Source organism: Melozone crissalis, unplaced genomic scaffold (genome assembly GCF_028551555.1).
Source record: "Melozone crissalis strain CALT ecotype California unplaced genomic scaffold, PUWL_Pcris_2 ptg000063l_1, whole genome shotgun sequence".
In the NCBI taxonomy this organism is placed as follows: Eukaryota; Metazoa; Chordata; class Aves; order Passeriformes; family Passerellidae; genus Melozone; species Melozone crissalis.
Window position 1 is genome coordinate 12,364,430 of NW_026535841.1, and position 26,367 is coordinate 12,390,796.

General features: G+C 50.9%; 3 protein-coding genes across 4 annotated transcripts; 1 reads left to right on the forward strand and 2 right to left on the reverse strand.

Annotated features, from left to right (window-relative positions):
- Positions 1-3,952: 3,952 nt before the first annotated feature.
- Positions 3,953-8,346, forward strand: DIABLO (diablo IAP-binding mitochondrial protein). 2 transcript variants are annotated; one of them, XM_054288770.1, is made up of 6 exons: positions 3,953-4,015; positions 5,025-5,139; positions 5,352-5,483; positions 6,339-6,449; positions 6,557-6,653; positions 7,743-8,346. In XM_054288770.1, exons 1-6 carry the CDS (start codon positions 3,969-3,971, stop codon positions 7,949-7,951), a joined length of 711 nt encoding a protein of 236 aa, XP_054144745.1. In that variant the 5' UTR covers positions 3,953-3,968; the 3' UTR covers positions 7,952-8,346. The 2 variants fall into 2 exon arrangements, with proteins under 2 accessions (XP_054144745.1, XP_054144747.1); XM_054288772.1 differs by having other exon boundaries at positions 5,355-5,483.
- A 2,809-nt stretch (positions 8,347-11,155) lies between these two features.
- Positions 11,156-12,740, reverse strand: B3GNT4 (UDP-GlcNAc:betaGal beta-1,3-N-acetylglucosaminyltransferase 4). Its single transcript, XM_054288809.1, has one exon. It carries the CDS (start codon positions 12,513-12,515, stop codon positions 11,397-11,399), a length of 1,119 nt encoding a protein of 372 aa, XP_054144784.1. The 5' UTR covers positions 12,516-12,740; the 3' UTR covers positions 11,156-11,396.
- Positions 12,741-12,929: 189 nt separating this feature from the next.
- Positions 12,930-19,906, reverse strand: LRRC43 (leucine rich repeat containing 43). Its single transcript, XM_054288874.1, has 12 exons — positions 19,817-19,906; positions 19,485-19,739; positions 19,125-19,235; positions 18,864-19,003; positions 18,028-18,266; positions 17,257-17,435; positions 16,813-16,936; positions 16,466-16,605; positions 16,262-16,339; positions 15,805-15,996; positions 15,229-15,295; positions 12,930-13,234 (listed from the first exon to the last, which is right to left on the reverse strand). The coding sequence occupies exons 1-12, from the start codon at positions 19,904-19,906 to the stop codon at positions 13,074-13,076; spliced, it is 1,776 nt and encodes a 591-aa protein (XP_054144849.1). The 3' UTR covers positions 12,930-13,073.
- Between the last annotated feature and the right edge of the window lie 6,461 nt (positions 19,907-26,367).

A 26,367-nucleotide genomic window follows, 5' to 3' on the forward strand; every position in this document is an offset into this window, starting at 1 on the left:
AACATTGCAGCCTGGGTTTTTGCAGCCTACACCAGAACTGTGTAACCCCTCCACCAAGCCAAAGCCTCTTCCTGGAACTATTCAACACAAAAATAAAAGCCATCCTGACGCTGATCAATTCCCTGGAGGAGCAATTACTGTTTAACAGGCTTCCTGAGCAGCTGATGATGTTCTGCTTCTGTCCAAGGCCCTGCTGACCATGTGGGTAATAATTTGATAACAAGAGAACCTAATTAAATTAAGGGACCATTTTCTACATCATAATATCTTTGTAGGTAAGAGATTTGATTTGCAGTACATAATCTTCCTTCTCTGCTGTCTACATTACTACCAAAAGAAAAAGAAAATATTACCCAACCTCTACCCGAACCGCTCCACTTTCACTTTTCATACATTATCAGAAGCAGTTTTGCTAAGAATAAACACAGAGCCTGGCTCCCTCCTCCCCTCACTTTAAAGGAGCTGCATCATTTCAGCTCTAAAAGGTTGGGATGACTCCCTGGGAGGGAGGGTAAGGGTGACACTACACCAGTGACCTGGGGACCATGCAGGGATTAGGCTGCCCTCAGCCCTCACTGAGCTTTGGTAAAAGCTCCTGGCTCAGCCTGCACAGCCCCACCCTGGGGATGAGCCCCAGCTGTGTGTGAGGATCCTCCTCCCTGAGTGGCTCACAGAGCACAGAGTGCTCAGGGAACAGAGCAAGAGGCACTGCAGCCTTCGAGATAACAAAATAAAACGTGTAAGATAACACAAGGTTTTGTTAGAGGCAAACCCCCCATCTCAACAAATGCAGATTTTGGTGACTCCAAGCCCTGGCACTGCAACTCTGGAAATGCTGTTGGCAAAGCCCCCAGGGCAAGGGGAGTGTTTGGCTGCTCCGAGCACCACGAGCACCACGGCGCTGTCGGATCATAACCGGTGCTGACCACACCTAGAGCTCAGTCCTGGTGTGGGCTGCACACACACACACAGTCACAGAGTGCTGCTGCTCCTGGATCATCCTACAGCACAGACCCTGCAAAGGGACAGCTGCAGAACCAAACTAGGGAGGAACACCAACTTGCTGAAGCAGAGCCCGTCATCTGCCTGGGTAAGCAGTTTATTTCTTTATCAGCATCTTTCTAGATAACCAGAAATCTCGCACAGCCTATGGAGAGAAATCTGTAATGCTCTGAACAACAGAGAAACCGCAGCTGGTTTAAAAACGCTGTAACTCCTGTACTGTATACAGCTGCCTGAGCTTGGAATGGAATGGCTGAACTTGTTAAACAACACCAAAAAGTGAATTCCTTATGACAAGAGCTCTTTAAAAAACATTCCAGGCAGCAGGACAGGAATTCAGTGTAGTTTATCTGGCTTTAGGCTGTTCAGAACAGAAATAATCCCTCTGGGTTAGTTTTAACAGAAATAATCCTTCTGTGTTAGTTTTTATCCTAAGCCTGATTTTAAACTCCCTTTTCGTGCTTGACCAAGAGCGTCAATACTGTTGACCAGGCACGGTTGCAATCAAAATTTAAAAGAACACATAAATGGAAGAGATAATAGAATGTTTTAGGTGGGTTTTCACAGCTTCAAATCCAAGAAGCCAGTGACTTTAAGGGAAAAGTTCAGATTTAATTTAAAGTAACAAATGAGCAATCACTTCCAAAGCAATGCGTACATATGACTATACAACACTGCTAGGAGATGAATTCTGAGGCATCTTACCCCATGTCTCCCATTAACATTATTTTTAACACAAGATATAAATATTTGCCTGTGCAAACTTGTATTTAAACCTCAGTTCTCGTCATTCCTAAACAAAAGGCTCGGTTTGTGCCAGTACCTCCATTAGATGCAATTATAGAATTAAATATTAATGGTGGCTTCCTTGGAGGAATTGACCACTTTGATCAGAACAGGCTGTTGGTAATGCACCATCAGCAGCCGCTCTGCTCCTGCCCTTCCTGGAGGCACAGCCCCAGGGGAGAGGTCCCAGGAGCCAGCTGGACTCTGCAACACCCCCAGCCTCACCCCCATGGCCGTGCCCACTGCCTGGCTCTGCATTTCCACCTGCTTCCTTACCAGTCCTGATCTGCACACTCTGATCAGATCCCAAACTCTTTAACACCTCAGCAGGGTTTTGAACAGGCCCACACCAGTCACTAACAACCTTCCAGGTGCTCACAGGATTTCTCCCCGAGGCAGGGTGTGAAACTCACCTTGTGTGTCTGCTTCAGGCGCGGCAGGAGCAGGGAGCAGCCAGCCCCAGGGATCTGGGAGAGCCATGCCGGACTCCTTCGCCATCCACTTCCTCAAGGTGCTGCGGGAGCTGCTGGCCTTCGTGCTGTTCAGCTACACGGTGCTGCTGGGGGCGCTGCTGCTGGCCGGCTGGACCACCTATTTCCTGGTGCTCAAGTGAGGGCTCTGCCCCTGCTCCTGCTCCCACAGCTTTCCCAGAGGCACCCACGGCACAGCTCCGCACGCGGGATGGAGGCGCCTTCCCCCTGCGCCGAACCTGCAGGAGCTCTGTGCTCCCGCTGCCTCACCGCACTCTCATTTTCCTGTGTAAAAACAATAAAGGTTAAAAGAGAAAAAGTATCCCCGTGCATGCACTTTACAGATCCTCGTGGCTCTCGCAGATTCTTTGTGTCTCCTGGACTCTGAACTATTCAAAAGCCTCCCAGCAGTTTTCTCCTGAGATTCCCACCCTGCCGAGCGCAGCACAGGGGATGGCAGGGATGCAACACCACTCCAACATCTCAACAAACAAGTCCTGCCTTGTCCTGCTCTACCTCATTAAGGGTGTGAAGGCAGACACACAGAAATTACTTGTAATTTGTTTTAGAAGTTCTGGAAAAAGACATTTCAGATCAGCACAACGTTCCCCTCTCCCTACAGTTTTCTGAGATACAGAGTTGTTACCTGGTGCTCTCAGGTGTGCCAGGCTTTAGAACAAATGTTTAAAGCACAGAGATAGATTGAATATGTGTGCTACAGCACTGCCTAAGTAAAGTAAACTGCACTGACTGAGTCTCTGAAAACAGGAGAGAGAACAAGAATTCCTGCTATAACTAAAAATAATAGATTTAATTGATTAAGGCTGTTTTGTGTGGAATTGCACAGGAAACCTTTGGCGGAGAAGGTGGAGATTATCACTAGCATGGAACTACCCAAAATCAAAGCAGCATTGTGTACTTTAGAACAATAAAGATGAATTAAACCAGGGCCGTGAGGAGCACTGCTGTCTCTGAGTTGGTGGTCACAATCTGTCCCTGCTGGAATTCCCTTTTACCCAATGGAGCTCATTTCAACACAAAAATAAAGTTGGATTTTTCAATTTCTTCCTTATCTTGGGGGTTCTGCTCAATGTCCTCATGGCCCATAAGTTCCACATCCCTTTTGCCCAAATCCTTCTTCCCAAGCTTTGTTCACCTTTCCCAAATCTAATGTCACTAAAACATATCAAGCCCTAAACCTTACCAAGGCCATTCCATCACCAAGTAATTTGGTTTTCTAACACCTGGACAGCACTCAAAGCTTGTTGGCTGCTCTGTCTCACAGATTAAATTTTCTTATCCGCCTTGAAAGCTACAAAACCAAACACCAAAGAACAGCCCGTTCTAAAGAGAATTTTTACACATTCCACATTTGGTAACAATTAGACAAGACCTCGTTTCATAATCTCCTCCTCATTCCCAGCAGCTGGGTAAATTGTTGCCTATTTCTGACGCTATTTCTGATGTTGCGCATACCGAAACACAGAGGAGGTGTCGGGGGTGCTCCACAGGGCCGTGCCGGCGGAGGGGCCGCGGGGACACCCCTGGGGACACCCGGGGACATTTCCCGCTCGCTGCCCTCACGGCCCCGCGCGCCGTCGGCACGCGCCCGCGCTCTGCGCACGCGCCGCGCTCGGCCCCGCCCACCCAACCCCGCCCCTGCGGGCGCGCGGGTGACGTCACTTCCCGCGCGCCGGCGGGCGGGCCAAGATGGCGGCGGGCGGGCGGTGGCTGCGGAGCTGCTGCTCTGTGCTCAGGTACCGCGGCGGGCGGGGGGAGAGGCTCGGGGGGACCGCCCGCACCGCGCTCCCCACCTGCAGGCGCTAGGATAAAGAGTACGCGGCATAAAGGAAGGAAAATGCACCGGTTGTTTTCATTAAATTGCTGTAGAACAACAAAAAAACCTCTCATTGCTTTGTGCTTCTGTTTTTGCGCTCGAGTATTTCCGTGATAGAGCCTGACCCCAGGGCATTTGCACAGCTTGGGTTGTAATAAAACTGGTCACAGAGACCCAAGTGTCGCTGGATTGTAACAAACCTGTCACATTTCTCACCTGCATGTACCACACGCCACTTTTAAGCATGTTTTTTAACCGGTTTTCCAGTATTATTGACTAACAGCAGTGTGCCCATACCAGCTAACATAAATTTTCTCTCTAGAAGTATTAATATTGCACTAGTTACTGTGCTTGCCTGTTCTTGCACTTATGATTAAACAACAATACGAAATTTGAAACAAACTTACTCATCCGCTGTCACACAGCTGCGTCACAGAAACCTGGCACAGACAGCTCCCCTCGAACAGCTTCTGGGTGTTCTCCTCGCTGATCCCTGTTTCCCTCCCCACACTGGGTTGTTCCTGCTGCTGATCTTTGCCTCTGTTTCCCACCCCACACTGGCATGTTCCTGCTGTTAAACTTTGCCTCTATTTCCCACCCCACACTGGCATGTTCCTGCTGTTAAACTTTGCCTCTATTTCCCACCCCACACTGGGATGTTCCTGCTGTTAAACTTTGCCTCTATTTCCCACCCCACACTGGGATGTTCCTGCTGTTAAACTTTGCCTCTATTTCCCACCCCACACCGGGATGTTCCTGCTGTTAAACTTTGCCTCTATTTCCCACCCCACACCGGGATGTTCCTGCTGTTAAACTTTGCCTCTATTTCCCACCCCACACCGGGATGTTCCTGCTGTTAAACTTTGCCTCTATTTCCCACCCCACACTGGGATGTTCCTGCTGTTAAACTTTGCCTCTTGCTTTTCCAGGCGCAGCCTCCCCGTCCTGGCCAGCGTCCGGCAGCGAGGCCTCGCGGGCAGGAGCGGGCAGTGGCACCGGGCCGTGGGGCTGGGGGTGGCCCTGTGCGCTGTCCCCGTCGTGGAGGTACCCCCAGCACCCACTCCTTGCACCAGTTTGACCCCCAAACCCACCTGCCTGGCCTGGTTCTCCCCCAGGGTTGCATCCTCAAGGAGAGCTTGGCTCTCGCAGCTTTTCCTCGCCGTTGTGTTTGAGTGGTGTCCGTGGGGAGGGTGATGGCGAGGTGGCACAGGGTGACACGAGGTCACACAGGGTGACACGGGTGTCTTGTGTTGCAGCAGCAGAGCTCGGGGTCCCTCAGCAACGATGCCCTGATCAGAAGAGCCGTGTCCCTGGTGACAGACAGCACGGCCACGCTGCTCTCCCAGACCACGTACGCGCTGATCGAGGCGCTCACCGAGTACACCAAGGTGAGCTCACACCTGGCACCCCCACTGCTGCTGCTCTGCCACTGGCTGCACCCCTTAAACCACGCTCAAAATGGGCTTTTGCAAAATTAATTTAACCCAAGAAGTGGGGGGGTTGAAGATGTCAGGTCCCTCGGGGGCTGTGGGGTCACTGTTCTACACCAAATGTGGAAGTTACTTTTGGCTTTGTTAAACTGCTGCTTTTGGGTTAAAATTAGACAGCCCCAGAATGGTTTGGGGTTGGAAGGACCTTAAAGCTCATGCAGTCCCATGGGCAGGGACACCTTTCACTGTCCCAGGGTGCTCCAAGCCCCATCCAGCCTGGCCTTGGACATTCCAGGGATGGGGCAGCCACAGCTGCTCTGGGCACCCTGTGCCAGGGCCTCCCCACCCTTACAGCCAAGAATTTTTTCCTAACATCCCATCCAGCCCTGCCCTCTGCCAGCATGAATCCATTCCCCTTGTCCTGTCATTCCATGCTCTTTTAAGAAGTCCCTTTTTTTACTTAAAAATGACCCTGGAACTCAGAACTGGGGTGAAGAAACTCATAACAGTTATTTATATTACCTGTGTGCTGAGCTCTCTGTTCTTGGGCATTTTATTGCCCTTCTCAGCCTTTCTAAGGCCATGAACTGAGTTCCATCAGAAGAATGGCATGAGCCATACTGAAGTCTGCAATAAGAAGACACAGTTTTAATTTTTCAAATAAAGTGCTGATTTGAGTAAAGTATTTGCATTCCAGTTTACATCCTTCTCAGTACATCAAGTGTATGGAGAGTAATTTTGCTAATTAACACTGAGCCAACACCAGAGCTGTGCAGGCTGTCATGGTAACTGTGCAAAACGATTCCTTGACAGGCAATTTATACCCTGGTGTCTCTCTACAAGCAATACTCAAATCTCCTTGGGAAAATGAACTCGGACGAGGTGGATGCGGTCTGGCAGGTGGTCATAGGAGCCAGAGTGGATGTGAGCAAACCAACCTCCCTCACCATCTGCCTCTGCAGCCCTGCTCTCACAGCTCAGGAGAGCTCTCAGGTGTGTTACACCCTGTTGATTCTTTCTCCTGCTCCTAGATGACCACCAAGCAGCAGGAGTACCTCAGGCTGGAGTCCAGCTGGATGACGGCGCTGCGGCTGTCGGAGATGGCGGCAGAGGCTGCGTATCAGTCAGGTCTGAGCCTCTGCCCCTTGTCCCTCTGCCCCTTGTCCCTCTGCCCCTTTTCCCTCTGCCCCTTGTCCCTCTGCCCCTTGTCCCTCTGCCCCTTTTCCCTCTGCCCCTTGTCCCTCTGCCCCTTGTCCCTCTGCCCCTTCTCCCTCTGCCCCTTGTCCCTCTGCTCCTTGTCCTCTGCCCCTTGTCCCTCTGCCCCTTGTCCCTCTGCTCCTTCTCCCTCTGCCCCTTGTCCCTCTCTCAGCCCACTTCAGACACACAGAGTACACTCAGTTAACACCACAGCTGACAGCTGGTTCCTGCTTTTTGGAGGTGCTGAGCACGTACATTCTGGTTTTGTCTGCAAATCTGTAGGTGTGTTCTGAGTGCTAGGCCTGGAAACTTCACATGTGGTTTAGGTCAGGACTAACCATGGCCAAAAATGTCTGAGGGAAGAGTTCAGTTATTTTTAAATGCAAGGCTCAAACACGGTCCTGGGAGCCACAGAACCAAGGCTGCCTATTAATACAGGAGGACTTTCCAGCTGGAATTAGTTATATTAAAAAAGGAAAATACACTAATTTTGGTTTTATCTCCCTGGAGAGATTTGAGAGCTCTGAGACTGAGTTATGGACTGGTTTGTGGTAAATGGGCAGAGTTACTGGAGTGGAGAAGGGAGGAAAAGCAGTGAATATACAGAGACACCCTCATTCTGTAAGTGCCTGGAGAAGACCCAGAAATCTGTGGGACCATGGGAGGAGGATGGTGGGAATTCAGCAGTGCCACAGGTATTCCCACTGCTGTAGGTGCCAGGATGGGATGAGAACTGAAAAGTTCTGGCACACAGGGACTGGGCTGAGCTCTCAAACCCACTGGCACCAGGTGATCCCTCCTGTCCAACCCCAGCTGTGTCCCACCGGGATGGGAGAATTCAAGGGAGCAGTGACACCTCAAAGCAGGCAAAAGGCTTGAGGTAAATGAACAGTATTGATCACTAATACAGCCCAAGAGCCCTCACCACACAGCAAGCAGATGATGTTCCCATCCATCTCCTCAGCTGAAAGCTTGCCAGGTTGTGCTCCTGTGACCCAGGGTGCCAATCCTTCCCTGCAGGTGCAGACCAGGCCTCGGTGACCGCCCGCAGCCACATCCAGGTGCTGAAGTCCCAGGTGCAGGAGGTGAGGCTGCTGTCCCAGAAAGCAGAGACCAAATTAGCTGAAGCTCAGACAGACGAGCTCATCAAAGCCCGAGGAGAGGACTCCTCATTGCCACAGGGAGTTTTAGGGAACTCAGATGATGACCCTTACCTTCGGGAGGACTGAACAGAACTGAGCTCTCAGGGTCAGTCACACATGGAACAGTCCCAAGCTCTGAAGTGTGGGATAGTGTAAAACTGCTGAAATAAGCCTGTGATTCCATATTTTTTCCCCCCCCAAAAAGGATTGCTTTGCAAATCAGGTATTTGGAAGGCTTCGGTTTTGTTTGTAACTTACCTTGTTTGTAATACTTTTGGATTCATTTATTTAAATGTTTATCTATGCAAATGTGAAGACTGTTATCAGGGATGGCCTGGTGGTAATTGTGTCTGCTGGAGGGTCCTGCTGCTCCCTTGGTGTTTTTGTGGGATCAGCCAGAGAAATGTATTTAAAAACCCTTGTTTTTAACCTGTAAGGTAAATGATGTCTGTGAGGAGATGCCTCTATTAAACTGTGCAAAAAGCAGCCCGTTGTGGGTGTGTCCATTTGGGGAGGAAATTAGGCCCTGCTTTCTATTTGAATTTAAAAGTTTTTAATCTCTGAGTTGGCAGCTGCACCAAATTACACTGAGCTGCACTCAGGGGAAATATTTGCTCTGGAGCTGAGAACTTCCCATGGAGTCACCCAGGCTTGGTGCAGTTTTGTTCAGCACAGCAAATTTATTTCACCCAGAATCACCTCTGGGGGAGGTTCCCCAGGAAGCAAGGGGGAGGTTTGATTTTCAATATATTGTAGTTATAAACAGAATTGTTTTGGCAACTGCTGTGTACTATTCTACAAAGCACAGAGCAAAAGAGTTTTACATATTTAAATGCTTCCCAATGCAAGTTTCAGGACATAATCTTAATTATTTCTTTTGCAAGCTTAATGTTTCACTGTAGGTTTCAAAACCATGGGTGTCCTTCACTGTTCATTTCCTAACCTGACAGCTGGTGTGAAATTTGCTTTGTAAAACAGCATCCACTTGAACTTTATCACTGATGATTGGATCCCCATCTGCCAGGTTGTGTAAGAAAACACACATTAATCAAAGGTTTTTCACCACAGATTAGCATCTGATGTATCTGTGTCAAGGTTGGTGTTACTAAATTGAGTTGTGCCTGAATTTTCTTACCTGCAGCATAAGAGGTGTCTCTTTTTGGCTGCCTTTGGAACAAATGCAATCTCAGGTGCACAGCACTGTTCATTTATAGATTAGGTAGTAAAAAGAAAATTACCAAACCATTTTTCCTTGCTCCTCACTGGTGCTGCTGTATCCAAGGAGGATGGCAGAGTCTGGAATCCAGCTCAGAGGGAGCTGCCCGTGTCTGCTCTGGGCTGGAGCATTAGGGAAAAAACTCCTGTGGTGAGAGGATTACTTGGGTGGTGGCACAGCTGAGCCCTCAGGAGCCAGATGCAGTCTCAGGTCAACCTCTAACCACAACTGCTCTACTTTGGTACCTTGTGCAGTTGAAAAACATCTGCCAAGCCCTGACCCGAGTGCACAAACAAGTTGTGTACCTTTCAGGATGCCACAATAACTTACTCAGATATTTGCATGGCACTGCCAGGAGCCTGCAAAGCCAGGAAAGCCCCTCTTCCCCTTTCAGGGCCTGCTCCCAGCCCTGCTGTGACCTCATTTCTTGTTTCATTGCACGTATACTGCTCTTCCTGCCCGAGAGCTCTTCCCACACACGTCCAGCCCGATGTGACTGGAACCAAGCAGGCAGGGCAGCCAAGTCAAAGTGGGGGTGAGAGGCACAAATCACCCCAAAGCAGGGCAGAAAGGAGTCCCTCACCTTTGTCAGGAAGTGAGAGCTGCCAGCTGGGGGTTAGCCCACACACCTCAGCCCACAACAGACATGACATCATGCTCTGTGCTCCTGAGTTTGCACTCACAGAAGTGCTGGCACAGCAGCTCACAGGGCACCACGGTGCCTGCCCTGTGCAGTCTCCTCCCCAGGACCAGCAGCAGGGCCCAGAGAATTGTGCCCAGAACCTGGGCTTGCTGCTGACACTCAGCCTTGTTCACACACCTGAAACTACACACAGGCGCTTCCTCAGCTACAGTTAATGAAAGCCTGTTGGAGCTGCAGCCAGAAAACACAGTAACAGCTTGCACAAGATCACTCTGAGGATGGACACCCACCAGTTCTTTGAGACAAACCCCTACTGACACCTGGCACAGAAACAGCTCCTGTGAGGTGCTCCTTGGGGCACCTTTGCCCCAAGAGCCTGGGTCAGCCCTGGGGCTCAGCCAGAGCTACCCCAGGTGCTCCAGAGGGCCAAGGGAGCACATCCCACCAGCAGTCCCCCAACATCCCACTGAGAGCTGCCACAGCTCTGCTCCCAGGGTGTCCCTGTCTGTAGGACAAGCAGGAGCCTCCTGGCAGCACTTGCTGGGCTCTTCTGAAAGCTCCAGCTCCCATCTGGTGGGGGATGGATGCTGGGCAGCTGGCACTACAGACAGCAGTTACAACAGCACAGCACAAAGGGCTCTGCTTGCTCTAATTACACACTTCCTCTTTACTCATTTGATTGTTTTTTCCCCTAAGGCTTCCAGGCTGCTTCCTGCTCATCCTCAGCTCCTGCTCTAGCAGCAAGATACTGATAAGCTTCACAAAAAACACCAAAACTTAGTCCTATATTTGATCTTTTCTCAAGTTAGCAACTCCAGCACGTTCAGATTTATCACTTTTGTGTCAGTGCATCTTGTCTGCACAGGGCAGAGAACAACTCACAGAAAAAGTGGCAAGCATCCATTTCCACTAACATTTTCCTCTTTAATGCAAATACCCAGCAGTAGATCTCAGCCTTCCCTGGCTTTTAGGGCTCTTATCTTTCAGAAGACCTAAGAATATTCCCATGTAAATACTTTTCAAAACTATTTTATTTATACACAACATTACAACAACAAACCAAAAACCTCCCACACAACATGGGAAGCTACAGCCACTCTTCCTACCACCATGCTTATTCAAAACACGTGGCTCCTCTCAAACCAGATCAGAAAGTGTTTGTGCTAAAGTTTCCAGTGCATGTAAACCTTTGTGAGTTTCTGCAAAAGCCAAAGGGCTGGAGGCTGAGCCCAGTGCCCCAGATTATCATCACTGCTGTGTTAAGGCCATGTATTTTTGAAACTTTTCCTTCCCCACTCCACTCCCTTTCTCCTGCTGTGTGGTAGGAGCAGGGACAGCAGACTCAGCAGGACATACTGGCCTTTCTTCCATGCCTTCAAGTAAATTTCAAATGCTCTGTCACTCTTTAGTCATCGCTGCTGTCCCACATGAGACTGACTTTGGCCAGCAGTGCAGGTGGCACTTGTGACTTCCCCTGGCACAGTCTGGCTGGGAAGCCACTGACCACACCCCCACCCTGTGACAATTCAACTGCTTCAAGTAACCCCCAAAAGAAAAAGACTCACTGCAAACCAAACCACAGCTCCAGTGCAGTCTGTTAGTAACGGACACGTTTCTACCACAACCTGATTTTTAGTTTAGTACCCTGTCAGCAGCCACAGTCCCCGGGCTCATCAATGGCTCCTTTTCCAGCCCCTGCTGTAGCTGTGTGTCACTGACACCGCACACCTAATGCTGTCATCCTTCACCAGCGTCCACATGATCCACATCTCCGTTGGGTTCAGTCTGTGCACAACCATCAGCTCTTTGTACCAGCACGGATCAAAAGGGTTGAAAGGTCTCTGGATCCCAAACGTCTTAAAGCCAGCGTGGTTCTTTGGGGTCACTGACATCTTTGCCAGACACATCCCCACAAACACGTCATCTATGGGGAAGAGCTCCATGTTCTCTGCCGTGCTCTGGAGGCGATGCACTGTCTCTCTGGACATCACATATCCCCCTCCTCCTGCATAGAGAGGATAGAAGGTGGCCCCATACATGGCCTCTGGAATGAAGTATTTGACCTTGGTGTTCCTGATGGGCCGGGCGTTGGCGATCACGTCCCCAACAAAGAGATCCTGTTCAGGGTCCAGCTCCTGGAGGAACTCCATGATGTTGTAAGTGTTGACAAACACGTCATCGTCGCCCTTCAGCACGAACCTGGCGTGCTGGCAATCCTCCGTGAACCAGCGGAGGAAATGCAGCTCCTTGAGGGTCAGGTTGAAGAAGTCGTCAACAAAATCCCACTGCAGGATGTCATCAAACTGCTGGCTCTCGTAAGCCAGCAGCTGGTGCAGGGGCTGCAGCTGGATTTTGGCCTCGGAGCGCCCCAGGAGGAACACCAGCCTGATGTGCCTGCCCCCGATGGACGCCTCCTTCCCCCACGTGTTCCTGATGGCCACGCGCCGGTCCACGTTGATGGGGGAAGACTTGATGGCCAGCAGCAGGAACATCTCTCTGCTACACCTGGAAGGCCTCAGCAGCACCGAGAAGTTCCTGCAGTGCTTGTAGGTTAGGAAGACTCGGTGAGGCTCCGGGAAGGCGAGAGAAGAATTGGCAAAGGTCAAGTTCGGCAAACATTTGGTGTGCTCAGCGCTGTCCAGAACCGAAGGCTGCACTCTGTGATCCACCACATCCACTTTCTGCTCTGCTGATGATGCTGCCAACTTCGCCTCCTTCTTCATGTAAAACACGCAGGCCAGCAGCGTGATTGAGAAGGTGTAAAGCGCCAGGCTTTTAATCCTGGGATACATGGCAGCATCCGGCGGGAGACCGGCCCCGGGCGGGCAGATGAACACGAGCCGTTCCCTCCCACCCTACCTGGGACGGGGACGTGGCTCGGTGCTTCCCCCGGTGCTGCCGGTGAGGACGGTCCGGAGCCCCCGGTCCCGCCGGGGCGCGCAGACTGGGCTGGAGCCGCCGCTCCACGGTGACCCCGCACGGCAAAACCTCGCTCTGCTCTGCTCTGCGGAGCCTCCTCCGTGATTCACCGGAGCTGCCGTTCCGTTCCCTCCGCGCTTCACCGGGAGCTGCCCCAGCCCCTCCCCGCCCCTGCCGAGCCCCGCCCCGGGCGGAGGATGCGAGGGCTGGCACCGGCCCCGGGGCAGCGTGTCCCGGGCACGGACACCCACCCTGCACCCCGCACACCCACCCAACCTCCCCTGCCCGCTCCGGCTCCAGCAGAAGCTCAGCACCAGCCACAGACCGCCAGGAGCCCCGGGGCAGCTCCCAGCTGTGGAGGCTCAGCTAAACCAGGCTCTGCACAGCGTTCCCTGTGGTTTATTTCCACTCATGCTCCTGCTACGGACACATTACGGAGTCCTCCCCTCTGACATGGCCACGCTCTCCTGCCTCCGGGTGCTGGCTGCCGAGGGCCATCGAAGCAGCTGCATCTGGAATTCAACTGTCAGTGGCACTGGCTGGGGCTCTTGATCCTCCTCCAGTTCAGCAGTGTCTTTGTTTTTTCCTTTTCCTGTGGTAAGACGTACATTTGTCACTGTCTTGAGAGAGTAAATGATCCTAAAAGCAGCAGTGTGCAAGGGTGTCAGCAGTGACTGGGCTTCAGGGGAAAGTTAATATGATTTTAGATGATAAGCCCAAAAAACATCTTTAGGCTGACAGTTGACCTGGGTGCAGCCTTGCTGCTTGTTGTGAAACTGCCCTAGGGAAAAAGAAAGCTGCAGAAATAAATAATTTCAAGGATCCAGGAAAATCAAGTGCGAGGTAAAATGAGACCTACGTGAGACTACTTCTGAAGACATCCTTCAGTGCCTGGGCAAATGGTTCACTTGTGACAAAGCCTTTCCTCTTTGAGCCATCTGGAAGTGATCCCAATTCCTCTGAGAGGACTTATTATTTGTGTGCATTTGCTGAACTGAGGGATGCAAATCAGCCTCAGCTCCCGGCTGTGAGAGTGCCTGGACACACGGCTGGGAGTCATCCCCTGTGCCCCGGGGCATGGCCACTGTCACAGCTCCAAGGGGGTCCCCAGGTGATGTGCAAGTGTCAAACAGCCCCTGAGCAGCTGGTGACTCACGGGGCAGGCAAGATGTGCAGACACTGAGCTCAGCAGGGCGCTGCAGCCCCCCAGAAAGCCACAGCTGGGCTGCTCTGGTGAGCCACAGCAATGGGACAGCGGGTGGAGCGAGCTGTGGGGCAGCTCATCTTCAGGCACTGTGAATTTTGCACTCACACTTTGAATTATGCACTCCGTGGCCTCACAGTGCAGCCAAGCCAGCCCCCACCTGCACAGGCACATGGGGACACCAAATTAAGCACAAATCTCTACTTGCTGTGGGTTTCCTGCAGCAGCAGCACTTCTGTGCACACCACAGCACTTTTACCTTTGTTCAAGCTGAAGGGAAACCTCCTGCACACACTGACCACACACCAGGGAGGGAAGGAAGGAAGGAACAACCACTGCTGAAGCTGAGCTGTTTGACAGCAGCTCCTGTCAGGCTGAGTGTACATCTTATGTGGGGGACAGCAGTTCAATGAGTTTTCTTCTTTTCAGGTCATTAAGGGAGGCCATTGGCTTCTGTGAATGCAGCCCAGGACTGCAGATCTCTGAGAGCCTCCCCAAAGATGGGGACCTTGCTGGGGGTGACAGGGCACAGGAAAGCAGCCTGGAGCTCTGTGGGTTAGTTGCACTCTCAAATCTGATGCCAGAGCAGGAAAACAAAGCTCCTTTGGTAGCTCTGAGCAGTGCTGGGACGCCTGGCCCTGTCCATGCCCTCGCTGACCCACGAGCAGCTTTTCAGCGTTGCTTGGCCACCCCTGCCCTGTCCCACTTCCTCCCACTCTTGCATTAACCCTCTGATGTGCTGGCACTGCTGTTTTTGCAGTCAGAACCAAGACTGATGGAAAAATGATCTGCAAGCGGCAGGGTGAGGTTTGCCCCTGGCAGATTAAGCAAGGCTGCTGGCTGAGCAGCCCTGAGCCTTGCACTGGGGTCAGGGTGGTCTCTTGTTGGGTGACAGCAGACTGGGATCTGTTCCCAGCCCTGCATGGGCTGGCTGGGGCACCTGGGGCTCTCTGTGCATCTCCAAACCAGAGAGAACAACAATCCCCTCTGCAAAGTGCTTGGAGATGCGAGCTGGCAGTGAATGAGGAGCTCATTATGCACCCCAGGCAGCGCTCGCCCAGCTGCCCGCCCACGCCACCGCCCACATTTGGCAGCCACACAGCGGGCAGCGCTTTTCTCGCCCAAAACTCTGCTTTGCCCATGTCCCCTGGCGCAGGGTGCTGTAGGTGTGGGTCTCCCAGGGCAGCTGGCAGCCCACCCCGGGTGCTTGTGCAGACACCGACTGGTAAAGAGTCCGGGCTGTGTCTATTCTGAGCCCCGCAGTCAATGTCTGCATTCACAGCCCGAGGCTCAGGATGTGAGTAAGCCCCTGCTCCAGAGCTGCTCCTGTTTGCTCTCTCACACACCCCGCCCTCTGTCCCGCCACCTCCAGCCTCTGTCACCTTTGGAAGCCGCGTTTTTCTGGTCTCCTTTGGGTTTTTTGCTCTTGTCTTTGCCTTTTTTTGCCTCCTGTGGAGAGAGATGTTTCCACAGTAAGGCTGTGTTAAAACTCACTGCCCTCATTCAGTCCTGTGCCGGCTGTCATCATCTGGGTGCTGTCACTGGGATTTCAGAGGCATGGACAGAGGTGAGGGAGAGCAGGGGCACAGCACAGTGGCTGCTCAGAGAAGAGAATCCAGAAACAGAAAGTTGGTACAGCTGGCATGTGCTGCCACACTGAGAGAGAGCACCAGAGGAAGCACGAGTGGCTGCTTACACATTCTGGAATGGAAAAATAAACTCATCTATTTTCCTAGGCCCAGAAAAAATAGCAGAACTGCTCACTAATATCAGCCTTAAATAACCACACCAGCAGCGATGGATGGTGGTCAGGCAGGGCTATTTCAGCCCCATTTTGGGGAGAGGAGAAATTGGATGGATGGATGGATGGATGGATGGATGGATGGATGGATGCCCAGGCCAGAGAAGGCATTTGCTGAACCCCAGCCTGCAGCCCTGCCCTGGGACATGCTCCTTACCTTCTCGTCCACAACTGGTGGATCTGGTGGTTTCTCAGGGATCAGGATCCCAAAGTCACACACAGTTGCCACCAGGTTCTCATTGGCCAGCAGTGTCTCCAAGGTCACCCTCGTGGTGGCCAGGGTGCTCCAAATGGGAGGGTCACTGCGGTATTCACATGACTTCTTCTTCTTCTTCTTCTTCTGCTTGTCCTTGGACACGGGGACAGGCCTCAGCAGAAGGTTGGGGTCCCTTTATCAGAGAGAAGCAACCCCAACCCAGCCCCTCGCCCACCACTGCATCCTGGCCAAGGTGTGTGCCAACAGCTGCTGCCTTCCCCCCACAGAAAGGGGGGTCTTTGGGAGAGGTCTGACTCTCTGACACACCAGACTGACCCAGGAGAAGGGTCCTTGTTGTCCCATCACTGTTTTTGCAGCTCAGATAGAATTTGGTCATTGTTCTCTCCTGGCAGCCTACCTTTGCACTGTTCTTCTTCAGCTCCTGTCCTTCCTTTGTGGCAGAGTTTTCATCTGGATCCACAGGCCATGAGACCACCTGCCCGGAGAGAGGAGCTGGCCCAGGGTCACTGCCATCCCAGCCTGCCCCCAGAGGGAATGTGGTGACACTGGCTGGGCCTCCCAGCAGCTCTTCCCCCTTCATCCAGCTCAGCCACACCCTCACCTTCTCCTCCATAACTGAAACAATGGTTCCAGCCTCCAGGTAGGACTTCAGCCCCACCAAGTCCTTGGCAATGTGTTGCTTCCTGTAGCTGCAGTCGATGGTGTCTGCCCAGGGCTGTGCAGGGGTGGCAAAAACCTTTGCTGTGTAGGGACGCAAAAAAGTTCAGAGATCTCTCTTTCCCCAGGACAGAAGGACCTCTAGGACATGGCTGGTGCCAGGTCATTGTCCATCAGTCCCAGGAACAGCCCAGCTGGCACTGCAAGGGACTTCCTGGTGCCACCACACCCTACAAAGAGCCATAAACCTGCCCTGAGACCTGGAACAGAAGATCTGTAATTCCTCATTACCAGAGTGGGCCTCGGGCTCCTCTGTGGCTGCAGGCTCCTGATGGCTCTCTGTCTCTCCTGCGTCCTGAGCAGAGCTGACCCCATCCAGCGTGGCCACTCTGGGACTTTGGTGGATTTCTGTTCCCTGGAACAGAGATGGATTTGCCTCCAAAATCCTATTCCCCAGTCCACCCTCATGGGAAGAAGGGACTTCAGTGCCAGGGAAAGGGTCTGCCACAGCCAGCAGGAGGGGGGCTGTGAGCTCTCTCCCACATGCAGAGTTCTGGGCTCCCCAACAGGGATGTGGAATGTGGGCTTGTCCTGCTGGATGCAGCCACATGGGAATTCTGTCCCCAGCACTGCTGCTCCCCTCACCAGGCTCATCACCCCATAGCCTGGAGATGCAGCTCCCCCTGCTGTGACCTGCCATGCTGCTTGTTTCCAGGAGCACAATCAAGAACCAACCTCAGGACTGCCCCGGTCCTTGAGCTCCTCTCCCTCTGCAAACTGGTAGGTCACACAGTATCTGTAGGCAATCACTGGACCCTCGCAGTCAGGCTCCAGCTGCTGAAAATCTTCGGGATAAGGGAGTCCCTTCATCTCTCCAATGCTCACAACCAGTCGTGCTTCACTCGTGATCAGCTCTGAAAGGAAGAGAATCCTGCCTTGAAGCTGCAGCACTTCCAGAGAGAGGAAGGAACAGAAAAGCAGAAACCTCCAGGTCCCACGTCCCACCTGCTGGCATCCCTCGGTGCCAGCCTGTGCAAATGCTGTGACAAACCACTGCCACGTGGCGTCACTAAAAGCCATGCAAACACCTTCTGCCTTGGCTGCTCTGCTCCTTCAACGTTTCAATCTCCAAAAGGCACATCCAGCACAAACTCTTTGAGTAGGGGCCATTAAAAGAGATTTCCCATCCCGTGTGTCCCCAGCCTCCTACTCTCATCCCAGTCAGGGATGTGCCCCAGAGGTGGCATCGCTGTGTACTGACAGTGCAGCCCCATGTGAGCACCTCCCCCAGTACTGATGTTCCTCCTGCCACAGCTCAGGAGGGAAATGCATGATCTGAAACCAGATGGGAAGAAAAGCTGAGGCAGGCCAGGACACTGAGGCAGTGCTGGGACTGGGATTGGTTGTTCTTGGGCCCAGGTCAGACACGGCCTCACTTGTAATGACACAACCACAATGCAAACCCCACTCCTGAATCACAGGGTCAGCCTCAAAGGCAGGGCTCACCTGGCTGCTCTGCCAGCCTATGGAACTGCTGCCTCTCTTCAGGCCATATGTAGATGTCATCGAGGATGGACAGCTTGGGCAGGCTGTCCACGAGGAAGCCTCTGTAGGCAGGGATGAGGGACAGTGGGTTCCCCTGGAGCAGCAGGATGCGGAGGTTCTGCAGGGTGGACAGCTGGGACACCAGCCCCAGCAGGTCTGTGAAGCTGTTAAAGCTCAGGTCAAGGGAGACAAGGTTTGGCCTAAGGAGAGAACCCAGGGAAGGATGTAAGGCAGCCAGCACCTATTTGAGGATAGAAAGCTACAGCCCTGGAGCAAAAACAGAAACAAAATTCGTATTTCCCCAGCACAAACTGGGCTGAACTGAGGAATCCAATCTGGAGGCCAATTCCAATTCTTGGGCCATTGCCAGTCTGCCCCACAACACAAAAACATTTCTTTAGCATCTATTGATGACCACCTGCACCATTTGGTGAGGCAGTCTATGCTTCAGATGCTTACAGACTTCCAGCAGTGGTTTTGGGAAGGACACATAAAAAGTAAACTGTCCAGGAAAATGGAACTGGGATGGGCAGGGTGTCAGGGCAGTTCCCCTGGTGATCTCCCCATTCCACACCTTGCCAAGGACCAAAACAATCTCTGGGCATAAGACAGAAGACAGCAGAGACAGACTACTCTGCACAGAGTGTAGACACAGAGCAAAGAAACAACCCTTCTGAATTTTCCCAAAATTTTCCCTTCTGTATTTTCCCAAAAAAGGCCACCTCCATGGCTTGAGGTCAGCTGTTCATATCTGCTCATTTCCCTTTCAGGAGCCCACGTTCAGCCTGTGGCATTACCAGAAATCCACAGTGAGCTGCTTTTCCTGGGAAGGGCCACACAGCTGGTTGTAGCCCAGCCCCAAGTGCTGGAGCTCCGGGGGTGGCTGAGCACACAGGTCCTGCAGATCATCCACATCATTGTGGCAGAGCTCCAGCACCTGCCCAGGACAGAAGGAACAACAAACACCTTGGAAATTAGCTATCCCTGGCACCTCCTTGAGCTGTTTGTCTTTCCCTGTGTTCCCACATGGGAATTCCTGCCCCATCCTGCTCGCTCACCTTCAGAGTCCGGGGCAGGTGGGCTGAGGTTACCCTGCTGATGTGGTTGGCACTGAGGATGAGCTCCTCCAGCTGCTGGAACTGCAGCAAACCTTCATCCACCTCCTCCACCTGCAAAGAGCTGGGTTTGGCCAACTTGCCCTTGAGGCACCTAGTGGCCAGGGTGACATGGACACATCTCGATCTGTGTGACACCTGCGTGACACGGGTTAGCACAACATCCTGGGGAGGCTGTGGGGAGAAGCTCTACTCTGGCTGCAGCACCTGGGAAGACCATGGGATGGAAGGTGTCCTTTTCCCAGTATGTTTTCCCTGCCAGCAGGAAGACACAGCTTTGTGGGCACCAGCAGCTGCACTTACCCCCTTGTCCAGTATCCGCAGGGACTTGACAAGCTGGGAGACGCTGGAGCCATGGAGGAGCTCGGGGGCCAGCACAATCACTTCCCTCAGGCGCTGGGCCTGGGGGCTGCAGTCGAGGGGCAGTGCCCAGGGGCTGTGCTGGTCTCTCAGCAGCTCCAGCAGCACCTCAGGGGTGTCCTCTCCTGGTGGCACGGCCTCCTCCAGCCCCGCTGGCTGTGCCCGGGAGCTCCTGCGGGCATTGCAGCGGGATTTGTTCTGTGGAGAACAGGGAGAGAGGAGAGGCAATGGCAGCCCCGTGCCACATCCCACAGCTGTGGCCCCCTGACCCCTACCCAGTTGCCGAGGCCACAGGGAAAGTCCTGCAGCCCCAGGTGCTGCAGGTACTCCTGAAAAACAGCAGAGATGCTGCCGGGTGCTGCCATGCAGCCCGAGCCCGCAGGGAACCCCCTGGCTCTGTGTCCCTGTTGCTAGGAGATGCTGCCATGGAACCAAACTCTCCAAGCAGAGGTGGAGCAGGTCTGGAAAAGCACCAAGCTTGCCCGGCTGGGAATAAATCCCTGTTTTTCTGGTTCCCACTGGGTTCTGGGGGCTGCTCCCCACCAGGGAAAGGGCAGGTGGCCTCATGCTGCACTTGCAGGGTGCAGCATCAGCATTCATGCCTGGCTGGGGACCTGTGGCATGGAACTTGCCATTTCCCTTATCTGTGTCCTGAGTGTCACTCAGGCTTCAGGGAGGAAGCAGAAGAACTCAGCCAGCTCCAAAAGCCCAGCTTTCCCCTTTACGTGGAGGGCACTGCCACACAACCATGTAAGGCCACAAAACAAGCTCATGGCTGAAAATACCAGCTCCCACACTTGGAAAAAAGTAGGTGAGCTCAAGGAACAAAAGGCACAGACTGTCTCAGGTCAGCATCAGGTCTCCACAGGCAGAGATTGATTTCCTTTTTCCAGCGATAGGTGTTGTGGCAATGGTCACAAATTCCATTTTAGAGAGCTGACAGAGCAGCATGTGTCAGCAGAACTTCACCAAATGAACTGCAGTTGCTCTGTGATGTCTGATGGTTACGTGGTGGAAAGCTGAACTTCTCAGGTTGGCTTTTACAGGACGGATGCTGACCTGCTCCCTTATCAGCTCAGCAGCTTATCACAGCACCATAGAGACCGGAAAGGAGGTGCACAGCATGCACAGGCTATGAGATAATGGCATGTCCTGGAGTGGAATAACCAGGTAAAGTGCTGTCCTTAGGAGAAAATGAAGTTAAATCTTCTGAAAGTCTTTGAAAGAAAATTACCAGTGGTTGAATTGTGTTTTGTGGAAAAGCAAAGCTGTAAAAATTCTGCTTCGTTTATTTGCATCACTGTTTAAAACAACTTGGCCCCATTGCCTTCAGTGCTGCACAAAGAGATACTCCTGCTCTTGGGGGAAGACCAGATCCCAGTACTCCCTGGCTGTGCCCATCTGGGAGAGCTGGAAGGGAGCTGGAAGTGCCCAGTGGCATCTTTTATGTACAAGCTCCTGCACCTTCCACAGATCTTCCTGTGGGCCACTGACCACCTGCAGGTTTGGTGCTTCCAAAGAAACCTTCCAAGATCACCCTTCTGCCTGAAAGAAGCCATGTGTACTCACCACTGCATTTGTAGGGATGTTCCTAAAGAACACCACGCACAAGGAAACATCTCTCTTTCACTCTGTCTCAGTTTTCACACCAAATAATAATGAAACCCTCAAATAAAGAAGTGTCTGCCAGAACTGTCCTTTCCAAAGGCCATGGCAGCTCATCTCTTCCTTGCCATTACTTAGCACCTATTCTGTTTTGGTGTATATAAGAATTTCCTGCATATGGTTACCAGAAGTAGAAAACAACCTCAGGGAAGCTGGAGAGATGGGCAATAGGGATAGGAAGGGGGGGATCCTGAGCATCCCTTGGGAACAGGGTCTTACAGGTATCCAGCAAAAGGATTTAAACATGGAACTAGAGGCCTGATCTACCTTGCACACATTTTTCATTGCCCTACTGACTCTGCAGGACAAGCAATGACTTTGGGCAGCAATAACGTGCTTCCAACCACCTTTATAAATAAAACAGGAGTTTATGTTCTAAATCCCACACTTTGGAGAGCCCAAGGATTTAGATGGGATGGCCAAGGAAAGCTCAAAGAGAGGACACAGGACACTCTCTATGTCAGTCTGAAACTCTGCACGTAGATCACAATCAGTGAAGACACATCTGAATCAACTTTTGATATAATCTTTCAAAAAAGAAAAAAAACCAAATTATCACTGGCAAAAAAAAAAAAAAAAAAAAACCAAACCTGTGGGGGAGCCACTGACGCAGGGCTCCACAGCACTTAAATGCAGCCTGGCTGGCCCCATCCACAGCGCTCCAGGCAGGCAGAAGCTCCAGAACCAGCTCCAAGGCCAGCTCCCAGCCAAGCCACTGCTGTCCCATCCCGCCATGGAATGCAGAGCAGGTGGGTGTGACTGACCCTTGCTACAGGCTCTAATGTTGTCCTGGCTGATGCTCATCTCAGGCTCAGCCACTTTGTGCCTACATGCTTTAAAAATGTATCACCTTGCACAAAACTATTAAGATTTGCAAAAAGCTATGCGGAAGATTGAGACTAATCACTGTATTCTCTCTTTCTTTTTGGTTTCCTCTCTTCATCTGAATGCAGAGATCAACAGGTTTGCAATCTTCCTCTTCTGTTTACTGGTTCCTTTGGGCTCCATGGCACCGACACAGACATCAGAAAGCAGAGTGACTACAGGAGAGAGGCAGAATCACTTCACTACAGAGATACCAACCTATGCATCAGTAATACAACAGAAAGCACACAACTTGTTTGATTTTTATGTAAGTGCACCATTTTCCATGTGCTGTGCCTATGTCTGGAGAAATCTCTTGAATTATTAGAAAACATTAGAAAGACCATTGGAAAAGAAGTATTTGGGTTAAAATCTAAAGTAGCTCTTCTCTGTATTCCATGCAAGAAGGAAAGTGTTCATTGTGTTATTTCAGGGCAGTTGAGCAAGGGCAGCTGCAGAGAGCTTGGGTAACTTTGCCTCAGGTCATTGCCTGCTGGGATCTTCCTGATTCCCAGTGTTCCTTCTCAGTCTCCTGAGTTCCACTGGGCATCTTCTTGCAGCAATTTAGTCAGATCACTGGAAATGGGGTGGAAATTGCTTTGCCCTTCAGTCTGACCCTAGTGCTTGCACTTCTGCCAAAAATCCTGCTCACCCATCCTTTCCTTAGAAAGGAAAAACGTTCACTGAACCCAGGTGCTAATGCCTCAAAGTTCATTTCTTGGGACTGTGTTCCCAAGAATATGTTGATAAAAATCAACACTGACATTTCCTCTGAATTCCTTTGTGAAATCAAAACCATCTCTGCCAAAACCGACGGAAACTCACACAGGCCAAACCAGATCTCTGGAACAGGTAAATTTTGCCCCGACAGCAAAGAATAGAACCCAAGGTTTAGAAAAGCTGAGACCCAAGGCAAGCAAGGAATGGGGATCTGCAAACTCTGTGCAATGCCTGCTCGATCAGAGGGATGGAGGGGTTAATACAAGATTGAAACACAACCAAACACCCCACAAATGGGTACACAAATGAGAAAGGGAAACCAAAGGATCAACAATTTAACAATTTCTCTCTTCTCTTCCTTCCCCACAGAACAAATGCATCTCTGCAACATTCTACCCAGATCCCTCGACAGTCAGGTCCAAGGCCAGAGACATGGCAGACAAAATCCCCAAATGTCCAGCTTTCCAGGCAAACTGCTGTGCTTTGCACCACATCCAGCAGGCTCTGAAAAGCCTGGGAAGGGACATAGAAACCTTCTGCACCGAGAGCTCCAAGGAGCTGGTCCAGGCCAACCTCAACCAGCTGGGCACCACGCTGAGCCAGGGCACCGCCTTCTACACCTGCAGCAGCCAGCACCTGCCCCAGGGCCACCCCACGGGCCAGGCAGACAAAAAAACCTACATCTGGTGGGTCCTGAAGAAATACAAGGACATCATGCAGCTCACGGAAAAGCTGTACTCTGAGGTAGCAGTCTGATATGCCAGGATGAAAAAATAACTTGAATAGAGGTCTCTGTAAATGAGACCTACTGGGGTTATGGGATCAGTTTGATGCCATTGATAATATACTTGCTATTCTCTCTTATTATATAATCCAGTTTAATTTAATATTTAAAGGATGAATGTGTTATTGAATGTATTTATTGTAAAACTATTTATATTGTCTTATTTGCAACAGCATGTAATAAGGCTGGACTAATGTGAGTCAAGGTAATTTAATTAAATAGCCCTGACATATATAAACAAAGTATAGTTTTAGTAATTTTAATGTTATTTATATTTTTATCCTGCAGTTGTTTATCAAAAGAAAAGTTGATTGTCAGCAGGCTGATTTTGTACTTCTCTCTCTACCAGGGAATTTTATTTATGAATTTATACAACACTTCTATTTTTATAAATCTATTTAAGCAATTAGTTTATATATTTATTTATTCATGTTTTAAACTCTTATATTTTAATACTGAGAAGGATCTATTTGTTACTTAGTAGATGAATGGCTTTACTCATTTCCTGTTACCACCTTTGGATAGAAACTGGAATTTAATTAAAATATTAAATAAAAAAAATATTGCTGGATTCTTTTTTTACAATATATTTTGCACTGGCCCTGGTCTGCTCAAACTTCTCCAGGAAAAGTAGGTTTGATATCAACTGAGTTACACTGCCAGCCCCCCAAAAATCTGAGGGGGGATCCTAGAGAAGCACTCAAGTTTCCCAAGAGGAATTGAGGTACCAAGCTCCTTGCTGGAGCAGGGGAAGAATTCCTCCCAAACAGGGCCCATTTCAGACACAATTGTGGAGATGTCACATAGAGGTGACATGAAGAAGGTAAAACCCCAACCTCCTATCCTCCATTTCTAATAGAAAAAGAAGAGTGGTTGGAAAAAAACCCCACTGCCTGGGGTTGTTTTATGCCTTGGTTATCCCCAAGGCTGAATCAACACCTGCCTGACCTTTTCAGGTGGGGTCAGCAAACCTCTCAGAGGAGGAAAACATTCACACCCCAGGGCTTAAACATCACACTGTGAAGGACTCACACAAACCATGTAAGCCTTGCTGAACCAGAGGATTAGACAGGGCTGCTCCCTGTGGTTCCCTCTCCCATGCATGGCTTTTGTTTCACCTTCTGAAGATGTAAATAGCTCAACAAAAGTGTTTTCCCTAGAAAGGGAAATGTTTCCTCAGCAGTGCTGAGATGTCCAAGTGAGTCAGGTCTGTCCAACTCACATCATGGGAGGAGCTACCTGGGACAGAAGAGTTTTCCTCCCCAGGGGGAACACTGAGAGTTACCTGAGACAGAAGAGTTTTCTTCCCCGGGGGGAACACTCAGTCAGTGCAGAGAGGAAAAGGCAGCAGCCCCGGGCAGAACTGAGAGAACACCTGCAGCCCTGTGGCCTTCCTGGTGCAGGGTTACCAGGCTCACATAAATCCTCCCCAGCCCTGAAGGGTTGCACTGGGGGATACACCTGAGCCACAGGGAGCATCTCTGCTGTGATCGTGATCTGGTTACCAGCAAAGATCTCCTGACATGCAATTCCCCTTTTATCCTGGTTGAAAACAAAGCTTTTGAGGCCTGTGAGGAATGAAGGGTTTGGATGGAGAAGCTCTGTAAGGAGTGTCAGAAGGGAGCAGCAGACCCAGGGATGTGATGAGTCTCTTCTTTCCTGGGTTTGTTTCCATTTGGTGATGGAAAAGCTTTGGGGGTGTGACACACACACCTTGTTCTGATGTTAAACATCTCTCTGGATGACACAGGGGCACTTCTGGGTTTGCACACAGGGAACTTCCCCAGCACCCAAATAACCATTCTTTGTCTGCCCACCTCCTGGATAAAGTGCAGAGATGAGCTTCTGAGGGAAAATATAGGTTAAAATAAATAAATAAAAATATAACAATCATTCCATTCCATTCTTTTAGAAATAAAGAGAGAAATGGGCTGTGAAATCACTTACAGCAGTGATTTCATTTGGCATCATTTCCACAGAGCAAGTGTAGGTCCACTTCTGGCAGTGTTCAAGGATTAGCAGTGCCAGCCACAAAAAGAAACCACTTCACAAACTCTTCTGGCACCTCAGCTGAAGTTACAGCAGCCTCCTCCCTGAAATCACCACTAAATCAGTAATACAGAAAAAGTGCTCTGCAGCCACAGCTTCCTCCCAGAGAGCTTTGATAGCATCACTGCAATAACTCCGGCATTTGTAGTGCTTGGTCAAGAGTGAAGGCAGGCTGGAGAGTTGGTTTATCACTGCTGAAATAGAACTGCTCCTCGCTCCCACCAAAGTGCTTTATGTGAGATCAAGCTTGTGATTTCTGAAAAACTAAATGCAGGGTTTTTGAACCCTGCTGTACCTCCTGGAACTGCAGACCTGACTCATCAGAAGTTCTCATGAGAAACATCAAATCAAAAGCACCAATCACAAGGATAACATCAACCAGCACAAACTCTTGTGCGGTGATTTTAAAATAAAATCTTTCTTTTCACTCTTCTATTACCTTTCACTTCAACTAGAGCCTCACTGCTGCTTCCACTAGGCAAGAAAATCCAAAATGCCAGGGAGGTGACAACTGAAGCACATAGAGCTGGAGTCTCCTACCAGAGAAACACAAAAATCAGTCATTAAAGGCAGACTTATTAATTTCATTTTTAAATGCACTTAAGCAGCTTAGTGCCTAACATAGACATCAATCCCAAAACTCCACAGAGAATACAGAGCCCAGCTCTGGGAATGCCAAACACACAGATCCAAAGGTAACTCCAGCACTGTTCACAGGGCAATGAGCTCTTGTCACCTTTTAGA

What these genes read in the sequence shown, in the direction of transcription:
- B3GNT4 (XM_054288809.1), bottom strand. Translation starts at nt 12,515, where the DNA reads ATGTATCCCAGGATTAAAAGCCTGGCGCTTTACACCTTCTCAATCACG.
- LRRC43 (XM_054288874.1), bottom strand. Translation starts at nt 19,906, where the DNA reads ATGGCAGCACCCGGCAGCATCTCTGCTGTTTTTCAGGAGTACCTGCAG. An exon ending in AGGACCGGGGCAGTCCTGAG is followed by an intron (nt 16,937 to 17,256) that starts GTTGGTTCTTGA and finishes TCTCTGTTCCAG; the next exon opens with GGAACAGAAATCCACCAAAG. An exon ending in TGAAGAAGAACAGTGCAAAG is followed by an intron (nt 15,997 to 16,261) that starts GTAGGCTGCCAG and finishes CCCGTGTCCAAG; the next exon opens with GACAAGCAGAAGAAGAAGAA.
- DIABLO (XM_054288770.1), top strand. Translation starts at nt 3,969, where the DNA reads ATGGCGGCGGGCGGGCGGTGGCTGCGGAGCTGCTGCTCTGTGCTCAG. An exon ending in AGCTGCTGCTCTGTGCTCAG is followed by an intron (nt 4,016 to 5,024) that starts GTACCGCGGCGG and finishes TTGCTTTTCCAG; the next exon opens with GCGCAGCCTCCCCGTCCTGG. An exon ending in AGAGGCTGCGTATCAGTCAG is followed by an intron (nt 6,654 to 7,742) that starts GTCTGAGCCTCT and finishes CCTTCCCTGCAG; the next exon opens with GTGCAGACCAGGCCTCGGTG.